The sequence below is a fragment of the Oncorhynchus mykiss genome, chromosome 1 (genome assembly GCF_013265735.2).
Source record: "Oncorhynchus mykiss isolate Arlee chromosome 1, USDA_OmykA_1.1, whole genome shotgun sequence".
Lineage (NCBI taxonomy): Eukaryota > Metazoa > Chordata > Actinopteri > Salmoniformes > Salmonidae > Oncorhynchus > Oncorhynchus mykiss.
In genome coordinates this window covers 49,662,085-49,683,949 of record NC_048565.1, presented here as the reverse complement: position 1 = coordinate 49,683,949, position 21,865 = coordinate 49,662,085, and the positions used below count along the sequence as shown (strand labels likewise).

Here is a 21,865-nt window from a genome sequence, read left to right as displayed (position 1 = left end):
ACAAGTACATTAGAGAAACAGACACCTCACAAGTCCTCAACTGGCAGTTTCATTAAATAGTACCCGCAAAACACCAGTCTCAACATCAACATTGAAGAGGTGACTCCGGGATGCTGGCCTTCTATACAGAGTTGCAAAGAAAGAGCCATTTCTCAGACTGGCCAATAAAAAGAAAAGATTAAGATGGGCAAAAGAACACAGACACTGGACGGAGGAACTGTGAAGTGGCATCCCGGAGTTGCCACTTCACTGTTGACGTTGAGACTGGTGTTTTGTGGGTAGTATATACAGTGGGGAGAACAAGTATTTTATACACTGCCGATTTTGCAGGTTGCAATAAAATGCAAATTAATTACTTAAGAATCATACAATGTGGTTTTCTGGATTTTTGTTTTAGATTCCGTCTCTCACAGTTGAAGTGTACCTATGATAAAAAATTACAGACCTCTACATCCTTTGTAAGTAGGAAAACCGGCAGTGTATATATACAGTACTTCCCACTGTATATATATATTTTTTTTTACACATATTTAACCTTTTTTTGTGTATGCATAAAACTCCCTTAATTCTTCCATATAAAAAATAACAGTACTGTTCACCTTTAGATGAGTCCCGTGACACTTATGGGCGTTGTAGAGTAAAACGGAGAACACCATCGTGTTCATGAGTCTCATAATTCCATAGAGGGGTCAAAACAGTCGGACGCTAAAGACATTTTTGTGAGAAGACCGATTTTCCGGATGTCTCATGGTCTAACAAACACCACTCTAGCTCTGTCACCTTTAACCTCCAATGCAAAAAAGACACATCTCTAGCTTAAACTGACAGATTTTGAAGGGGATTTTTGCATTTGTGTTACTTAAAATTGACACACCAGTGCTTGATCAAAATGAAAACAAGGTAAATTGGGAAGTAATAGTAATTGGAGATTAAATTACATTTTTTAACAAATCGAACACACATTTTCATAAAGAACTTAAATGAATGCTTCCTTGTTTGCTTCAGTAAGTCATAGCACATTTTAGTAGAATAAGAACAAAGCCAGGTTTCTGCAGTGCAGGTTTGATTGAACTCCAGACTAACATTAAAATATAGGCACACTTTTCTAGTTCTTAAAAGGTCTGTGTTCATGCTTTGTTTGGTGCATTACTGCTCGAGGTATGTTGTGTTGGCTGCACTGCACTGCCTGATGACAGGGCCAGCTACAGGCATAGGTGACATAAGCGGCCATTTTTTTTTTTAGCTCAGTTAGGGACTCGAAATTTGGTTGTGCATCAGCAGTTTCTCTCATTATGTCATTCACTGACATTTATTAAATTAGCCATGTCAGCAAAACATTTTTTGATTGGTAAATTAGTCTAGCCAGCTATCATGGCCGAATACCGATGCAGGGCATGTGCCCAGGGGCCCTGACCTCCTGGGGGCCCACATGGATTTTGTTAGTCACTCTTCCTCAGATATCACTAACATGGCAAAAAGTGTATAATTGCAGGAAATTAGCTGTAAAACTGCCCATTTTTATCTCTGCAACATGGCAAAATGAGTAGAATTGCATGAAATGTGTTATAAAATGTCTAAACCTCTCTCCGCTCCATGGCAAAATGTGTAAAATTGCAGAAAGCTTGCTTTAAAACTGCAACATCTGCTCTACTCCCAATGGCAAAATAGGGCCGGCCCTGCCTGATGATGATTACCCATGTCCTCATTGTCTACAACCTACTTTGATTCTACAGCCACTTTGATCCTGCGGTATCATTAACCAAATAGACTCAACAGGCCCTCCAGATACCCAGGCCTGTGCCTTCCTCTCCAGCCCTCTCCAACAACATACTGTAATCTCATTGTACAAAAACACAGGGCCATGCATATCATTAGTACCACATGGCATATTTTAATTTAGGCCAGCAGTTTTTCACAGGGAAGACCCTGTTCCTAATCTTATCTAAATAATTTTGGTCTAACGACAATACAACATCTCTGCCAGTGCACTAAATGTTTTATAAAAGGAGGAAAACATTTGCAGATAAAATCTGTTTTCAAAGCCTAGATGTTGTCTCATATGAGATGGAATAAATTACTGAGGAAACAAACTATTGTTTTTCAGTGGACTTGAGGTCTATGACCAAGGCTTTATGGTCCAGTGCATTGTTTACTGACTGGAATGGAACAACAATGACACGGTCTTGGTAGGCTTCTGGCTTCTATTGTGTCTTGTCCATCTTAACAAACAAAAACATTTCTGCAGTTTTCTCAGGTATTGTTAAAATCATATGTAATGGAAATCTGAAACATTTCTGATTTTGGTCTAAGAATGACAGTGTAAGCGGATTTAGATCATTGGCATTTGTGTAAAATAATGGTTTCATCATATCTGATGGTAACCCAAAATAGAAGGCCAACAAGTGTGGGTAAAAGTGAAAACCATCAGGAAAAGTAAAGTCTATGATAAAAAACAGGAAATGCGATTGACCTATTCCCACAGTGATTCAGAAAGCGGACCAGCGCTCACACAAAACGTGTATAAATCAAATCTGCATCTACAAATTGCATTCTGCCTGCCTCTGTCCACTCAGGTGCACTTAAAGGCCCATGTTAACTAAATAAACAAATGGATACGATGCCATGGGGATTATACTGTCTAAAATGTAGAGGCTCACTCAATGCCATGTGGTCAACTGAAGAGATTGAGTACTGGAAGTACATTGCGTTGGCAACTAAAGAGCACATTGAGTAGTATATCTTCAGATCAATAAAATACTTCTACTACTACTACTGGGTCATTCCAAGAAATGAGTGCCTTTTGGCGTCCCTTTGATATTTTAAGTAGTAATTGTGCACAAATATAGCATTTTAAAGCCTGTTATATTAAATGAAGTAGCCTTTAACATAGACCACATAGAAAACTCAATAAATCCGATTTTCTTATACGAATAAAAATACAGCATTTTGACTTCCTAGATGTCACATCCTCTGACTTCTAGGAATATGTTAACCCATTTAACTTGAACATTTATACAAGTTTTCACCATCATTGTAAAGCCATAGTTATTTTGTTGCTTTCACAAAGTCATTTTTTAATATTTTCAGGGAGAAAAAACCCTGTCAACCCTGTTACATCAACAGAACACTTGTTTTAAAGGGTAACTAAATCCCAATTTCAGCATTTGCACAACCCCTTAGAAAACATTGTGGTTGGGGATATTGCTCATAAATAATCATTTTGTGGGGGTGGGTAAATGTAGTTGTACCTGATCAACACTTTCTCTCTAGAGCATGCTTACCAGAAGTCTACTGGCAGCCTCTGATAATAAAAGCATGTGCATCGGCGAGTAAAAATGGCTCTGGACAGCTACCTCACAGTGTTGAGGCGCTGAGTTCCTGACACCTATTGCCACTTCTCTTTGAAATGTAGACTCACATTTATTGCACCGTTTGTGTTGGGAAGTGCAATCATCACCTTGAAGAATGAAGATTAGGGGCTCTATTTAATCCAACCCGCATTGCAATATTTATGCAGTAGATCTTTTTCCATTGGTCAAATTAACTCACAGATTGGTCTTGGGTACTGTATAAAAACATACAACTACTACCAGGGTGATCCCTCTCACAGGAATGCTTTCACTTTTAAGAATTAGGCATGGGATGAATATTGTAAATAAAGGTTTTGAAGGAGAAAAAAAGAAGATTTGTGGCCATTGTGGGATAAGAATGTACAATCAGCTAACTATTTTGGCTGACTGCGCCAACAATCAGTTGTAGAGTTTGCGAAAAAAAAGACATTGAATTGACATGTTGTCATCTATTTCTTGTTACGATGGATGTAGCTACAAATATAAACACATAATCATCATAACCTACCGTACCTGTTTTTTTTTCCCCTTCGGAATAGCACAGATGTGTATGAAATGGTAAGCAAAAATGTTGAATTTGGTCATATGCAGAAATGTGCCTAACTGCCTTTTGAATTTTGTGTAACGTCAGTCGTCTAGAGAAGGAAGCATCATGCAAAAAATATTGGCACGCTCCACTTACCAAGACCATTGATGTCACCTGCTTTTATAGTATGCCTTGAGGTGGTACCACCCAGCATATCTAGAAGGGAGAGTATTTCATACCTAAACCCTCCCACCTTCTAGAAAGTGCCTCTAATCACAATTTCAAAAGTAGAGTTTAACTGTTAGGGGCAAAATAACTAGATTTACTACTAAAAGACCAAAATATATAACTTTTCCAACTGTCAAAATGAAGACCAGAATATATGTGTTTCACTCGAAGCCTAAAAGATTTGGTCTTCGATGAAAAAAAAGTTTATGGTGAAACTAATTCCTTTTTAAATATAGACTACCGTTCAAAAGTTTAGGGTCACACAGAAATGTCCTTGTTTAAAAAAACAACAACATTTTATGTCCATTAAAATAACATCAAATTGATCAGAAATACAGTGGAGACATTGTTAATGTTGTAAATGACTATTGTAGCTGGAAACGGCTGATTTATTTATGGTATATCGACATAGGCGTATAGATGCCCATTATCAGCAAACATCACTCCTGTGTTCTAATGGCATGTTGTGTTAGCTAATCCAAGTTGAGGCTAATTGATCATTAGAAAACCCTTTTGCAATGTTAGCACAGATGAAAACTGTTTTTCTGATTACATAAGCAATAAAACTGGCCTTCTTTAGACTAGTTGAGTATCTGGAGCATCAGCATTTGTGGGTTCTATTACAGGCTCAAAATGTCCAGAAACAAAAAGTTTCTGAAACTCGTCAGTATATTGTTGTTCTGAGAAATGAAGGCTATTCCATGAGAGTAATTGCCAAGAAACTAAAGATCTCATACAATGCTGTGTATTACTTCACAGAACAGGGCAAACTGGCTCTAACCAGAAGAGAAAGAGGAGTGGGAGGCCCTGGTGCACAACTGAGCAAGACGAGAAGTACATCAGAGTGTCTAGTTTGAGAAATAGACGCCTCACAAGTCCTCAACTGGCAGCTTCAGTAAATAGCAGAGGCGGGACCAAGTCACTGTTTTACATGTCCCAAGTCAAGACAGGCAAGTCTCAAGTCATAATGTGCTCTTCACCAAATGTAATACCATTTCATATTTTTAACAAGGGTAATAGTTAGTATTTTACATTCCCGCAAATTATGAATGCTTTTAAAAATATCTATATTTATTACTTTCCAAATAAAAGTTATATTTCCATGGAAATACATGAGTAGCCATGATCTCTCTCTAGATGAATTAATTAAGCAGCAGAGTATCTGCAGGCCATCCAACATGGCAATTCACATAGAAATATATCACCTACAACAGCCTTTGCCGTATGGAATTGAGAATCGAGTACAGATCTATATATTGCATTTCTATGTGGAAAACTGTATCTGAATGCGGTGCCTCAGATTAAATAAGCCTCCGTTCTTCATTATCAATAGAGAAAGCTCAAAACAGCCGACGACAGCAGAGAGAGGGATGGTGGGATTTGTGTGAAGCATAAACACAATCAGAGGGTTCAAGCACTCGCCATAATCAGCAGGTTAGGAAGAGTACACCACCATTCTAGGAGGCACTCTGCCACAAATGTGCTCATTTTGATATTTTCCAGCTCCAAACAGCGTGGTGGTGAGTCAATCTGCAAGTCTAATCTAGGCAAGCAGTGAGGAGTGCACATAATACAGGCTCCAGACATCAAAAGCCAGCAAAAAGAAACCCATGAAACAAACAAGTTACACACACTCAAACACACAACCTTGTGTGATGGATAGCTGTCGACAATACTAGCCACGACTTACCGTTCTTTGTGCAGCTTCAAATGTCGAACAAAGTTGGAAATTGTTGTGCCTCCGTCTGTAATTTTCTTCCCGCATATTTTGCAAGTTATAATCCGTTTTTTGTTGATACAGCATCGTCTTTATATACGAAAATAATATTTTTGGGTATCATCTTTCCAAGGGCTCCATCTGAATTCACCTGCTGACATTCCTCTGCACTGCCACGCACAACTTGATTGGCTGCTGACCGATTCAAACTGTAATGAAGAGTTGATGCGCTGCACACTTTTTAATAGCATTGTTTTTAATATTTGGGCTTGGGGATGGTACCAAGTCAGGTCAGGTCATAAGGCTCAAGTCCAAGTCAAGTCACGAGTCATTGGTGTTAAAGTCAAAGTCGAGTTGCAAGTCCAAGTCATGTGACTCGAGTCCACACCTCTGGTAAAATAGTACCTGCAAAACACCAGTCAAGGTCAACAGTGAAGAGGTGACTCCGGGATGCTGGATTTCTAGGCAGAGTCCTCTGTCCAGTGTCTGTGTTCTTTTGCCCATCTTAATCTTTTATTTTTATTGTCCAGTCTGAGATATGGCTTTTTCTTTGCAATTCTGCCTAGAAGGCCAGCATCGCGGAGTCGCCACAGATTTCAACTGTGCTAACATAATTGCAAAAGGGTTTTCTAATGATCAATTAGCCTTTTAACATTATGAACTTGGATTGGCTAACACAACGTGCCACTGGAACACAGAAATTATGGTTGCTGACAATGGGCCTCTGTAGGTATTCAAATAAAAATCAGCTGTTTCCAGCAACAATAGTCGTTTACAACATTAACAATGTCAACACTGTATTTCTGATCAATTTTATTTTAATAGACCATTTTTTTTGCTTTTCTTTAAAAAACAAGGACATTACTAAGTGACTTAGAAATCCAACACGCGGCACCCCCTCCAACATTTCCTTGAAAATCAAATATCATGAATTACAGTAGCAGCGTCATAGACAGTGGGGGATTTATCCACAGCCACAGGGAAAAAGTAAACATAATTAACTATACATCCAACGGCTTGTTCTCTGCCTCATACACATGTACAGTGCCTTGCGAAAGTATTCGGCCCCCTTGAACTTTGCGACCTTTTGCCACATTTCAGGCTTCAAACATAAAGATATAAAACTGTATTTTTTTGTGAAGAATCAACAACAAGTGGGACACAATCATGAAGTGGAACGACATTTATTGGATATTTCAAACTTTTTTAACAAATCAAAAACTGAAAAATTGTGCGTGCAAAATTATTCAGCCCCCTTAAGTTAATACTTTGTAGCGCCACCTTTTGCTGTGATTACAGCTGTAAGTCGCTTGGGGTATGTCTGTATCAGTTTTGCACATCGAGAGACTGACATTTTTTCCCATTCCTCCTTGCAAAACAGCTCGAGCTCAGTGAGGTTGGATGGAGAGCATTTGTGAACAGCAGTTTTCAGTTCTTTCCACAGATTATCGATTGGATTCAGGTCTGGACTTTGACTTGGCCATTCTAACACCTGGATATGTTTATTTTTGAACCATTCCATTGTAGATTTTGCTTTATGTTTTGGATCATTGTCTTGTTGGAAGACAAATCTCCGTCCCAGTCTCAGGTCTTTTGCAGACTCCATCAGGTTTTCTTCCAGAATGGTCCTGTATTTGGCTCCATCCATCTTCCCATCAATTTTAACCATCTTCCCTGTCCCTGCTGAAGAAAAGCAGGCCCAAACCATGATGCTGCCACCACCATGTTTGACAGTGGGGATGGTGTGTTCAGGGTGATGAGCTGAGTTGCTTTTACGCCAAACATAACGTTTTGCATTGTTGCCAAAAAGTTAAATTTTGGTTTCATCTGACCAGAGCACCTTCTTCCACATGTTTGGTTTGTCTCCCAGGTGGCTTGTGGCAAACTTTAAACGACACTTTTTATGGATATCTTTAAGAAAGGGCTTTCTTCTTGCCACTCTTCCATAAAGGCCAGATTTGTGCAATATATGACTGATTGTTGTCCTATGGACAGAGTCTCCCACCTCAGCTGTAGATCTCTGCAGTTCATCCAGAGTGATCATGGGCCTCTTGGCTGCATCTCTGATCAGTCTTCTCCTTGTATGAGCTGAAAGTTTAGAGGGACGGCCAGGTCTTCGTAGATTTGCAGTGGTCTGATACTCCTTCCATTTCAATATTATCGCTTGCACAGTGCTCCTTGGGATGTTTAAAGTTTGGGAAATCTTTTTGTATCCAAATCCGGCTTTAAATTTCTTCACAACAGTATCTCGGACCTGCCTGGTGTGTTCCTTGTTCTTCATGATGCTCTCTGCGCTTTTAACGGACCTCTGAGACTATCACAGTGCAGGTGCATTTATACAGAGACTTAATTACACACAGGTGGATTGTATTTATCATCATTAGTCATTTAGGTCAACATTGGATCATTCAGAGATCCTCACTGAACTTCTGGAGAGAGTTTGCTGCACTGAAAGTAAAGGGGCTGAATAATTTTGCACGCCCAATTTTTCAGTTTTTGATTTGTTAAAAAAGTTTGAAATATCCAATAAATGTCGTTCCACTTCATGATTGTGTCCCACTTGTTGTTGATTCTTCACAAAAAAATACAGTTTTATATCTTTATGTTTGAAGCCTGAAATGTGGCAAAAGGTCGCAAAGTTCAAGGGGGCCGAATACTTTCGTAAGGCACTGTATAATCACACCCTAACTTTAGATGTGCCTACTTCTATTTCAAATCTACTGTTGACATCATCGCATGTCTAATGTGAAAACGCAGTGTAAATACAATCATCTGAGTTTGGATTCGGCTCATAATTTTCATTGATGGTCACACGACTACAAATGGAAATGAGGCGGAAGACAGATATTACTACTTCACTGGAAATCACTAAGCTGTTTAGCCATGGAGAAAGTACAGAATCTTTCCTAGCCATGATTGGTTGAGATAATGAGGGGGCTGGTACATTCACGAGAGTATTTAATTACAAATATATTGCACATCCCCCTCCCCCATATTACAATTTGTGCCACCCATAAGTGAGAAACCTACATGCGAAGTATAGACCATCTATTGTGTTCCCTACAGGCTATAGAAAATAACTATCCATCAGACCCCAGTCCTACCTACAGGTTATGAAAAATATGCTATTTTTGTATTTCTGCTTCAGGTTTCCTAAAGGAGAAAGCCTCCACTTCTATGTCAAATAAAATAAAACAAAACCACTCTAGCAAATACTACAGTGATGTCTGCCAACACACAACAGTAAATACTACAGTATACAACAGTCTGCAAAAACACAACAGAAAATACTACAATCTGCAAAAACACTACATTAATTACTATAGTATATACTACAGTTTTGTTTGAAAGTATTTATATTGGATCAAATCCAACACATCACTGAGTAACTGACTCCTTATTTTCAAGTATGGTGGTGGCTGCATCAGGGTATGGGCATGCTTGACATTGGCAAAGACTGGGGAGTTTTTCAGGATGAAAAAATGTGGGATGGAGCTAAGCACAGGCAAAATTCTAGAGGAAAACCTGCTTGTTTGCTTTACACCATACACTGGGAGAGAAATTCACCTTTCAGCAGGACAATAACCTACAACACAAAGCCAAATCTACACTGAAGTTGCTTACCAAGAAGACAGTGAAAGTTCCTGAGTGGCAAAGTTAGTTTTGACTTAAATCTGATTGAAAATCTATATTAAGAAAATTGTACTTAAGCCATGATCACCAACACCTTGACAGAGCTTGAATAATTTTTAAAATAATTAAGAGACTTACAGCTGTAATCACTGTCAAATGTGTTTCTAACATGTATTATAAACTGGGTGGTTCGAGCCCTGAATGCTGATTGGAAGATTGTCGTAGTATCTCAGACAGTATAGCATAGGTATGACAAAACATTTATTTTTACTGCTCAAATTACATTGGTAACCTGTTTATAATAGCAACAAAGCACCTCGGGGGTATGTGGTATATGGCCAATATACCACGGCTAAGGGCTGTATCCAGGCACTCTGCTTTGCGTCGTGCATAAGAACAGCCCTTAGCTGTACCCACCCCCCCACCCCCGGGCCTTATTGCTTTATTGACTCAGGGGGGTGAATACTTATCTAATCATGTCCATAAATTCTACCAAATACTAATTGAGTGTATGTAAACTTCTGACCCACTGGGAATGTGATGAAAGAAATAAAAGCTGAAATAAATCATTCTCTACTATTATTCTGACATTTCACATTCTTAAAATAAAGTGGTGATCCTAACTGACCTTAGACAAGGATTTTTACTAGGATTAAATGTCAGGAATTGTGAAAAACTGAGGTTTAAATGTATTTGGCGAAGGTGTGTGTAAACTTCCGATTTCAAAAGGTACAGCCCTACAGGTGATTGTTAGAGCCTATCCCCTGTATTGCAGCCTGCATTACAGGCTCCTACAAACATGCTGCTGGTCAGTCAGGCTTTTGTTTTGCTTTAGGCAAAAGGGAAACAAATATTTCACTTAGTGCCGGTGCTTCACAAGTATTTCAAGTCTGGTCAAAGAATTCCTCGATCGTGATTTGCCTCTCTAATACCAGTCTGTGGGTAGAATGTATGGTAAAAAGTCATGACTGACAATGCTGTTAGTCTCAGCAGGGACACAGGTTGATTTAGCATACCTGAGCTGCTTACAGACCATCCAGTCTGACCCATTTTTCTAGCATTCTAAGGCATGTGGAGTCTAGAGTACAGGAGACATAGCACCCTATTCCCTTTATAGTGCACTACTTTCCCCCTATGGGGAATAGGGGTAATTTGGGATGCAGACAGCCTCAGCAGCTATCCATTTCACTGGAAATCATGCTAAAATGCACATCGTAAAGCAGAGATACAAACAGGGCTGTCGGTGTGTGACCCCTCTCTGCACCCCCCGGTGTCTCCACAGGTGCCTTGGGACCCTAACTTCTAAGGAGACCTTGGAGCTCACCATAAGGCTGATATACCCAGCCTTATTGTGGTCTTGGAAAGCTTGACTACTGAGGCATTTGGGACCTTCGAGGAAGGTGGTCATGGATATGTTTAATAGCAGACATAAAAAAAACACCAAGGAGGTACAGTATGTGTAGCTTATCTGTCGATGAGCATTTCTAAAAAGCAATGCACAAAGTTACGCACCTCACCTCACACATTATTTTCTTGATAGCCAAACATTTCACACATCCTGTATCGTATTATACTTTTATAGCTATATTTATTTTTCAGCAGCAGCTGCAGACTATTGCACAATGGGATTTAAAAAAAAATATGTTATTACTGTAGTTGACTTGATAAAAAATAAGCAAGAGGGAAATGAAAGAGGGGAATGTTTCCTCTTTTCTGTGAGCTACCATACATATGACAAAACTATGAGTGGCTCATTGGAGTCAATAAAGTTTTGTTCCTAGCGATATGATCAGGATTTATATAATACTTTAACTTAACCAGACAAGTTATTGAGAACACTGGATAGACTGTACATCATAGGCCTACCAAAGGGTGCAAAGTTTCACAGCGTGCATAATGTATTTGTCAGTTGCTGTGCTGAAGTTGCTGTGTAAATAAGAAACAGGAATGCAAGTCTTGATGTGAGAAGTTCAATTATACTAACTGAATCAGAGAAAAAAGTTGTACTGACTAAAAGATTAGGCTACAGTAAAGTTCACACTGGAGGCTATGGTGAAAGTGAGAAACACCTGATTTCAGTTAGGCTCATATACCAAGTCTGGATACAAGGAAAGTTAGGATAAGGACTCTGGGTCTGCAACTGGATCCTGGACTTTGACAGGCCGACCCCAGGTGGTGAGGGAAGGCAACATCACCTCCATCACGCTGACCCTTAACACAAGTACCCAACAGGGGTGTTGGTGCAGTCCCCTCCTGTACTCCCTGTTCCCTCACGACTGTGTGGCCACGCACGGCTCCAACACCATTATCAAGTTTGCTGGTGACACCATGAATCCAGGACCTCTAACGGGCGGTGTGAAAAGAAGGCCCGGAAATAAATAGACTATTTTCTCTGCTGCCGCATGGCAAGAGGTACCGGTGCATCAAGTCTGACACCAACAGGCTCTTGAACAGCTTCTATTCGTAAGCAATACAACTGATAAATAGCTAACAGCTACAATAGCTACATGGACCAAATTTACCTGGTATCTTTGACCTTTTATTTAAGTATTTACACACATCACTCTCACACACACACACACACAAACACTCCATAATTTGCTCACTCACACATTTATACTGACTCTACACACCCACTCACATGCAAGCTGCTGCTACTCTGTTTATCTTATATTATCTTGCAAATTTAAATATGCTATTGGAACTGACTTTAATATTTCCTGTATTTAGTATGCTTACTTAAATTGTGCATTTCATATTTCTCGTGTTTTTTGTTGTTGTAATACATTGAATATTGCATTGTTGAGTTTTGAGTTTTTTTTTTTACAAAGGCATTTTACTGTACTTGTGCATGTGACATTAAAACCTGATATGGTAGGATCAACTTTAATGTCCCAGAGCAGAAAACTGTCTTAGAAACACACTGTAAAAACATTCCCTGTAAAGCTACTGCATTCTCCTGGCACCAGAGTTGCCTGCTTAATACTGTAATTTTGTTTTACAGCAGAGATGTTGTATATTTCACAGTACTATTTTCCTTACTGTAAAAACATACAGCATCCCTGCTGTAAATTTACATGGATGCTGTAATGTTTTACAGTAAGGAAAATATTACTGTGAAATATATTATAGCATCTCTGCTGTGAAGCAAAATTACAGTATTAATCTGGCAACTCTCATTCTAGGATAATGCTGTAAATTTACAGTGACATTTTCCCTAAAATCTAAAAGTAAGAAAAACAATACATTTGAACATAAAATAAATGTATTCATATTGGTAACATAAACAAATGAACATAATTGACCATAGAAGTTACAGTTAACGCATGTAACCAGATAAGAGCATCACTAATCTAAAAACGATATTGTGTGCCTGTGGGGGAGAGAGAGACAAAGAGAGATGGAGTTAAAAATTGGGATTGGGTACAATCCTAAATTTATGATCATGGGCAACTACTATGGGTAAGGGGGTTCCTGAGGAGGTGAAACACACAACGAGATAGTTTGGGCAGGAGAGCATCCAGAGAGAACTCAGCGCAGCATCAGGTGTTCCTCATGGGGCTCTAACAATCATCCTCAGTTCTGATTTGTTAGTTCTTCTCACCCTTAATTAGGACAAGTATAGAAAAATAAAGAATATGAGAGGCAGAGCACCAGGGCAGTTCATCTGTGGGCAAAAACACAGGTGACAAGGGGCATATCAAACTGGTGTTGTGTGTGTGCTTGCCTCGCTAAAGTTCTTAATTCAAACTCAGTAAACTCTTGGAACAATGGGGAAATGTCGGGGTTGAGAAAAAGCCTGCTGTTCTGGGCCACCTTTTCATGCACTTTGTCCCATCTTCAGGGTTCATCATCTTGGGTTGATTCGAACTTACAGCATATATCCAATATAGTTTATGAAATCAATGGAGCCATTGAACAAAATCGACAGCTAGATACACATACTTCAAGCCCTTGCTAACTAATAAAACATTTCTGTAGCCTACACAATCCCACAGATTATTTACCAGACTCACATTTTCCTTTCTTTTCCACCAAATGTTTACATACTTCTGATAAAGTGAATAGGTTTACTAATACTGTAACATTACATGGCATTTTGGAGTCCATGTTACTAGCTACCGCCAGTGACACTATGACAGGCTACAGCTGCCCAGTGCACCTTAGGTCGGCAGGCACCTCGATACACACTGGTGCACTGGTCATTCGCAGCGGCTTTAGAGTACAGCCCACGGTTTATGTGCAAAATGTGGCCCGTCAAGCCTCCCAAAAAACATTGTGCCAGTAATATGGGTCACATCCTTTGAACTGCTAGTAACATGCCATTTCTCTGTAGTAATGGTGAAAACATACCGCTTCATTATCATTTAGGAGGTGATGCTTTTCTAGGTCACACAGCAAGATATTTATGAGCAATTTAGAGCAGACCAAAATTTCATGTGTCAACTTCAGCTAGCTAGCTAAGCTAAGAAAACATGCAGTGATTCAATTCAGTAAAGATACTTAAACAAGTCAAGGTACCTACCCAGCAACTGCTGAAAATATTCTTCCACCACAGACGCTTCAAGAAGATATTTACTAAAATAGTCTGAGCTTCATGTGTCTCGCTCCTGAAACGGATAATTTTAATCTAGACTAGGCATAAACTATTACTGTTAAGAAAGTGTTTTAGATTCATTGTTACAGCTGGCTTCCAATTAAAGTTAATAACAGTAATTTTCTGAATTTGACCTAGAATGCAGTGCAATCTACAGCATTGTTTTAAAACATTAATAACAGTATTTTACTCTATTGTTTCACTGTTGAAATTACAAAAAGAGAGACTGTACATTACACACAATACATACACTGCCATACTGTAACGCGATTCGTCTTCCTCTGACGAGGAGTATGAAGGATCGGACCAATATGCAGCGTGGTACATGTCCATGTTGATGTTTATTAACACGGAACACAAAATAACAAGGAGAACGAACAAAAACTAAACAGTTCTGTCTGGTGACGACACAGAGACAGAAAACAATCACCCACAACTAAAATGGGAAAAACAGGCTACCTATGTATGATTCTCAATCAGAGACAACGAAAGACACCTGCCTCTGATTGAGAACCATACCAGGCCAAACACACAAATACTACATAGAAAAAAGAACATAGACTACCCACCCCAACTCACGCCCTGACCAAACTAACACAAAGACATAATAAAGGAACTAAGGTCAGAACGTGACACATACATAAGCCTATACCCAGTGGGGTCCAAAATTATTGACACCATTGATAAAGATGAGCAATAATGACTGTATAAAATAAATAATTCAAATACTGAGCTGTGTTGTATGCAAATAAAAAGGGTAAATTATATTATTTTATACAATTGCTCAGAGAAAGAGATGTTGTTTCACTAATGTAGAAGTGTTTAGAAACAGATTATATTCTTAATTATAATAAAAAGTGACTCAAATGACAATACATTTACCATTCATTTCTATTGGGCACAAAATAATCTGAAACGCAACCAAAATTAATTGGAAATGCATCTAACAAGTCTATATAGTCACAAGTTTGATTTGGTCATTGTGTGCTAGGAATATAGGACCAAATACTAAACTTCACTATTTCATTGATAACTTATCAATTTTGACCCCTACCTTTGAGATTTTTTTTAATTATTTGTTAAACAAAATACCTCTGAAGCAATAGTATAAAATAATTTCCCAATTCGAGCACACAATACACCTCAGGATTTGAATTATTTATGTTATATGGTCATTATTTTATTATCTCTATCAAGGGTGTCAATAATTTCAGACCCCACTGTAGGCCTACATAAATAAACGACCTGAATATTGCTAGGCTTTTCAAAAACAGGATGTTGAGAGGCTGTGTTGAATACTGAAGTACAACCATTTTCCCCATCATTGATGTAAAAATGACGTAAACATTTCTAAAGATGAGCATTTGGGAAGTATTCAGACTCCTTGACTTTTTCCCCAGCAAAAACAGGTTTAGAAACTTTAGCAAACTGGAAATATCACATTTACATAAGTATTCAGACCCTTTGGCAGGGATTACAGCCTCGATTCTTCTTTGGTATGACGCTACAAACCTGAAACACCTGTATTTGGGGAGTTTCTCCCATTCTTCTGTGCAGATCCTCTCAAGCTCTGCCAGGTTGGATGGGGTGCATCAGGTTCAAGCCAGGCTAAAGAGTTCAATATTAGTTTAATCAGGGAAGAGAATCTTGTTTCTCATGGTCTGAGAGTCCTTTAGGTGCCTTTTCGGTAAACTCCAAGTGGGCTATCATGTGCCCTTTACTGAGGAGTGTGTCCCGTCTGGCCACTCTACCATAAAGGCCTGATTGGTGGAGTGCTGCAGAGATTGTTGTCCTTCTGGGAGGTTCGCCCATCTCCACAGAGGAACTCTGGAGCTCTGTCAGAGTAACCATTGGGTTCTTGGTCACCTCCCTGACCAAGGCCCTTCTCACCCGATTGCTCAGTTTGGAAGAGGAAGAGGAAGAGTCTTGGTGGTTTATTAAAACTTAATCCATTGAAGAATAATGGAGGCCACTGTGTTCTTGGGGGACCGTCAATGCGGCAGAAATGTTACGGTACCCTACAGACCATTCCTTTGACCTCATGGCTTAGTTTTTGCTCTAACATGCATTGTCAACTGTGGGACCTTATATAGACAGCTGTGCCTTTCCAAATCATGTCCAGTCAATTGAATTTACCACAGGTGGACTCCAATCAAGATTCAGAAACATCAAGGATGATCAATGGAAACAGAATAGACCTGAGCTCAATTTCGAGTCTCATTGCAAAGGGTCTGAATACTTATGTAAATAAGGTACTTTCTTTTATTATTTTTGTTGTTTTATAAATTTGCTAAAAATTCTAAAAACCTGTTTTCTCTTTGTCATTATTGGGTATTGTGTGTAGATTGAGGAAAACAAGCCATTTAATCAATTTTAGAATAAGGCTGTAACGTAAGAAAATGTGGAAAAAGTCAAGGGGCCTGAATACTTTCCCAATGCTGTGTATGCAGTGTGCCAAAACCAATAGCCTGTATTACACTTTCATTTCAGTACCGCCAAACCAAAAACCAATAGGCATAGCGCATGGCACATCAAAATACTGTACATACTGTCATGAACTTACAGTATGTTTATCATTGCTTATTACTTAAGGTTATAACCTTAAACCACAAACTACCGTGATTTCATGAAAGGAAAACGATTAGGCCCTACGCGCGAAAAGATTGTACATTATTGCACACAATTCAACATGGGCGCACTCATTGCACACATCATGGGATATGTGCAGGAATATAGGCCACTAAATGTCATTCGTGTGTTACTGTGATACGATATATGAGAAAATCTACGATGATTAGGTGCCTGGTCAGTTCGGACACCCAAACATAATTACCGTTGGCATTATCTGTTTGGCCGTATTGGAAAAATGGGGAGTGAGGTGCTTAACTTAACAAACGTTTCCAAAGACGCTGACCATTAAAGGAACGGGCTTCATGCATATTGATGCATACTTCTCAAAATCTATGGACAGAAATAGGCCAATTCACACCTTTCGTTTTCTCACCTGCCACTCGAATACGCGCACCGCACCAGGCGTAAAAGGATATGAAAATAAGACAGCCTATAACAAGAAAGTGAGTAAGAAAATGTTCAGTTCCGATGTTAACTTACTTTTGACTTCTTCATATGGAACGAGAGGAGTAAATCCAATGTATTCGAAACCCTATTTTATCTTACTTCTGCGGGGAGGAAAGGGGTTTTCATCATCCCGTGTGCACATATCCAATGCCCCAGTCAGTAGTATCCAAACCGGGAAAAAAATATTAAACCGCATAAAACTTCTGCAATAAGCTCTGTTGTATGGTATCCACACATCATAGCGTGCGCATGAAAGTGGACTGGGAGACTATTGTGAGTTGAAGGCTTTTTTTTTACAGGGCAACACCTTTTATGCGCGCTTCAAGTGCCGCCCACAGGAACCGATCCCGCCCGTCTGCTGCTCTACTATATGGAAAGCCAAAAGGTTCAAATCGTCTTACCAGGAACATGCATTAACACTTGTAATTTTCAATTTTCACTTGCTTTCTTCAAATACTTGTTATGGTCATTTTTGACCCCCACCCACATCCACCAGGAGGCGCCACTTCAGCCAGTCAGCTCCCTGCCCCAAGGAGATGAGGGGAGAGGGCCCAGTGAGGGGGAGGCAACCCCTGGAGGGGTCCTAACCCTCGCCCATGGCCACCAGGCGGCACCACGCATTCAGCCAGCTCCCTGCATGGGCTGGGGCAACCCAAGGAAGGGTGGGGGGAGCACCAGTTAAGGCCACCAGGGGGCGCCACTACATCCAGACAGTTCCCTGTCTCAGCTATAGAGAGAAAGAGTAATGCCGTATTTTTGCAAGCTTAACTCCGCCATGGTTCGTTCAGCAGCCTAAGGCATAATAAATTGCATTTTTGTAGTTTATTTTAAATAATTCCCAGAAACAAATTATTTGGTAAATGTTATACATTTTGTTCAATGAGATCATCTTCATCAGCTAATGTCACATTTTGTAAATTTTTATTTTTTATTTATTTATTTATTTTTTTTTTCAAAAGCACATAAAGACTTCATAATTCATGAAGGTCATGTTAAATGACTGATATTATCTCATAGAACAAAACGTATAAGATCTCCTAAGCCCGTCTTAACCTCATACCTCACTACCATCATTACATTTTAGTAATTTAGCAGACACTGGTAAAATTTAGCTAAATACGTATAACTCACACCTCTGCGCCATGTTTTAGTATTTTCCTCACAGTAACACACATTTTCAGCCTATGTTGGCCTTTTACATCAATATTTATTCATTTATTGCATTGAAAAATCAATTCAGTTCCTCCACAATGAAATTAATGGAGGCCAACTGAAAAGTAGGCTGCTGTGACTGATTTTACACTAAATCTATGACGACTCTATGAACCTTTTCCAATGGGTCGACTTGTTCTGTGGTGTAGTTATTTGGTGTAGTTATGATCTAGGGTACCATGTGATAATAAAGCAAAGGTCCTATGTGGCTCAGTTGGTAAAGCATGGTGCTTGCAAAGCCAAGGTTATGGGTTCAATAGGCCATCACTGTAAACTAGAATTTGTTTGTATATATAGTTGTAATTGGAAGTTTACATACACTTAGGTTGGAGTTATTAAAACTTGTTTTTCAACCACTCCACAAATTTCTTGTTAACAAACTATAGTTTTGGCAAGTCGGTTAGGACATCTACTTTGTGCATGACACAAGTAATTTGTCCAACAAATGTTTACAGACAGATTATTTAACTTATAATTCACTGTATCACAATTATAGTGGGTCAGAGTTTTACACATACTAAGTTGACTGTGCTTTTAAACAGCTTGAAAAATTCCAGAAAATTATGTTATGGCTTTAGAAGCTTCTGATAGGCTAATTGACATCATCATTTGAGTCAATTGGAGGTGTACCTGTGGATGTATTTCAAGGCCTACCTTCAAACTCAGTGCCTTTTTGCTTGACATCATAGGAAAATCAAAATAAATCAACCAAGACCTCAGAAGAAAATTGCAGACCTCCACAAGTCTGGTTCATCATTGGGAGAAATTTGCAAACACCTGAAGCTACCAAGTTCATCTGTACAAACACCATGGGACCACGCAGCAGTAAAACTGCTCAGAAAGGAGACGTATTCTGTCTCCTAGAGATGAACGTACAAATCAATCCCAGAACAACAGCAAAGGACCTTGTGAAGAAGCTGGAGGAAACAGGTACAAAAGTATCTATATCCACAGTAAAACAAGTCCTATATAGACATAACCTGAAAGGCTGATCAGCAAGGAAGAAGCTACTGCTACAAAACAGCCATAAAAAAGCCAGCCTACAGTTTGCAACTGCACATGGGGACAAAGATCATACTTTTTGGAGAACAATCCTCTGGTCTGATTAAACAAAAATAGAACTGTTTGGCCATAATGACCATCGTTATGTTTGGAGGAAAAAGGGGGACACTTGCAAGCCGAAGAACACCATCCCACCCGTGAAGCACAAGGGTTACAGCATCATGTTGTGGCGGTGCTTTGGTGCAGGAGGGACTGGTGCACTTCACAAAATAGATGGCATCATGAGGCAGGGACAATTATGTGGATATAGTGAAGCAACTCAAGACATCAGTTAAAGCTTGGTCGCAAATGGGTCTTCCAAATGGACAATGACCCCAAGCTTACTTCCAAATTTGTGGCAAAATGGCTTAACTTCTTATGGGCAGGTGGGACAGCAGCGTCCCCCTGGCCAACATCCGGAATTGCGCAAAATTCAAACTACAGATTTATAAATATTTAACTTTCATAAAATCACAAGTGTAATACATCAAAATAAAGCTTAACTTCTTGTTAATCCAGCCGCTGTGTCAGATTTCAAAAGGCTTTATGGCGAAAGCACACCATGTGATTTTCTGAGGACAGCGCTCCGCATACAAAAGCATGAAAAACATATTTCAACCAGGCAAGTGCCCCACAAAAGTCAGAAATAGCGATATAATAAAATGCATGATAAAATGAATTCTTTTTTGGGGGGGATGGTTTGTTCTCTGGGTTTTGCCTGCCATATCAGTTCTGATATACTCACAGACGTACTTTTTAACAGTTTTTAAACTTTAGAGTGTGTTCCATCCAAACCTACCAGTTATATGCATATCCTAGCTTCTGGGCCAGAGTACCAGGCAGTTTACTTTGGGCATGCTTTTCATCCGGATGTGAAAATACTGCCCCCTACCCAAGAGAGGTTAAGGACCTACAAAGTCAAGGTATTGGAGTGGCCATCACAAAGCCCTGACCTCAAACCCATAGAGAATATGTGGCCAGAACTGAAAAAGCATGTGCGAGCAAGGAGGCCTACAAACCTTACACCAGCTCTGTCAAGAGGAATGGGCCAAAATTCAACCAACTTATTGTGAGAAGCTTGTGCTAAGCTACCCGAAACGTTTGACCCAAATTAAACAATTTAAAGGCAATGCTACCAAATACTAATTGAGTGTAGGTAAACTTTTGACCCACCGGGAATGTGATGAAAGAAATAAAAGCTGAAATAAATAATTCTCTACTATTATTCTGTCATTTCACATTCTTAAAATAAAGTGGTGATCCTAACTGACCTAAGACAGGGAATTGTTACAAGGATTAAATGTCAGGAATTGTGAAAAACTGAGGTTTAAATGTAATTGGCTAAGGTGTATGTACACTTCCGACTTCAACTGTACATTTTAAATATTGTATAAAATACAGTGCCTTGCGAAAGTATTCGGCCCCCTTGAACTTTGCGACCTTTTGAAACATTTCAGGCTTCAAACATAAAGATATAAAACTGTATTTTTTTGTGAAGAATCAACAAGTGGGACACAATCATGAAGTGGAACGACATTTATTGGATATTTCAAACTTTTTTAACAAATCAAAAACTGAAAAATTGGGCGTGCAAAATTATTCAGCCCCTTTACTTTCAGTGCAGCAAACTCTCTCCAGAAGTTCAGTGAGGATCTCTGAATGATCCAATGTTGACCTAAATGACTAATGATGATAAATACAATCCACCTGTGTGTAATCAAGTCTCCGTATAAATGCACCTGCACTGTGATAGTCTCAGAGGTCCGTCAAAAGCGCAGAGAGCATCATGAAGAACAAGGAACACACCAGGCAGGTCCGAGATACTGTTGTGAAGAAGTTTAAAGCCGGATTTGGATACAAAAAGATTTCCCAAGCTTTAAACATCCCAAGGAGCACTGTAAACGATAATATTGAAATGGAAGGTGTATCAGACCACTGCAAATCTACCAAGACCTGGCCGTCCCTCTAAACTTTCAGCTCATACAAGGAGAAGACTGATCAGAGATGCAGCCAAGAGGCCCATGATCACTCTGGATGAACTGCAGAGATCTACAGCTGAGGTGGGAGACTCTGTCCATAGGACAACAATCAGTCATATATTGCACAAATCTGGCCTTTATGGAAGAGTGGCAAGAAGAAAGACATTTCTTAAAGATATCCATAAAAAGTGTCGTTTAAAGTTTGCCACAAGCCACCTGGGAGACACACCAAACATGTGGAAGAAGGTGCTCTGGTCAGATGAAACCAAAATGGAACTTTTTGGCAACAATGCAAAACGTTATGTTTGGTGTAAAAGCAACACAGCTCATCACCCTGAACACACCATGCCCACTGTCAAACATGGTGGTGGCAGCATCATGGTTTGGGCCTGCTTTTCTTCAGCAGGGACAGGGAAGATGGTTAAAATTGATGGGAAGATGGATGGAGCCAAATACAGGACTGGAAGATTCTGGAAGAAAACCTGATGGAGTCTGCAAAAGACC

The 21,865-nt window shown here is 39.4% G+C and overlaps 1 protein-coding gene across 2 annotated transcripts in view; it reads right to left on the bottom strand.

The window, feature by feature from the left end:
- Positions 1-17,418, bottom strand: part of kitlg (KIT ligand) — a 36,427-nt gene extending 19,009 nt beyond the window's left edge. The window contains exon 1 of one of the 2 annotated variants that reach the window (XM_021578809.2): positions 17,163-17,418. In XM_021578809.2, the coding sequence (XP_021434484.2) occupies positions 17,163-17,177 (15 nt within the window). In that variant the 5' untranslated portion in view covers positions 17,178-17,418. 2 annotated transcript variants of the gene reach the window in all.
- Positions 17,419-21,865: the final 4,447 nt, after the last annotated feature.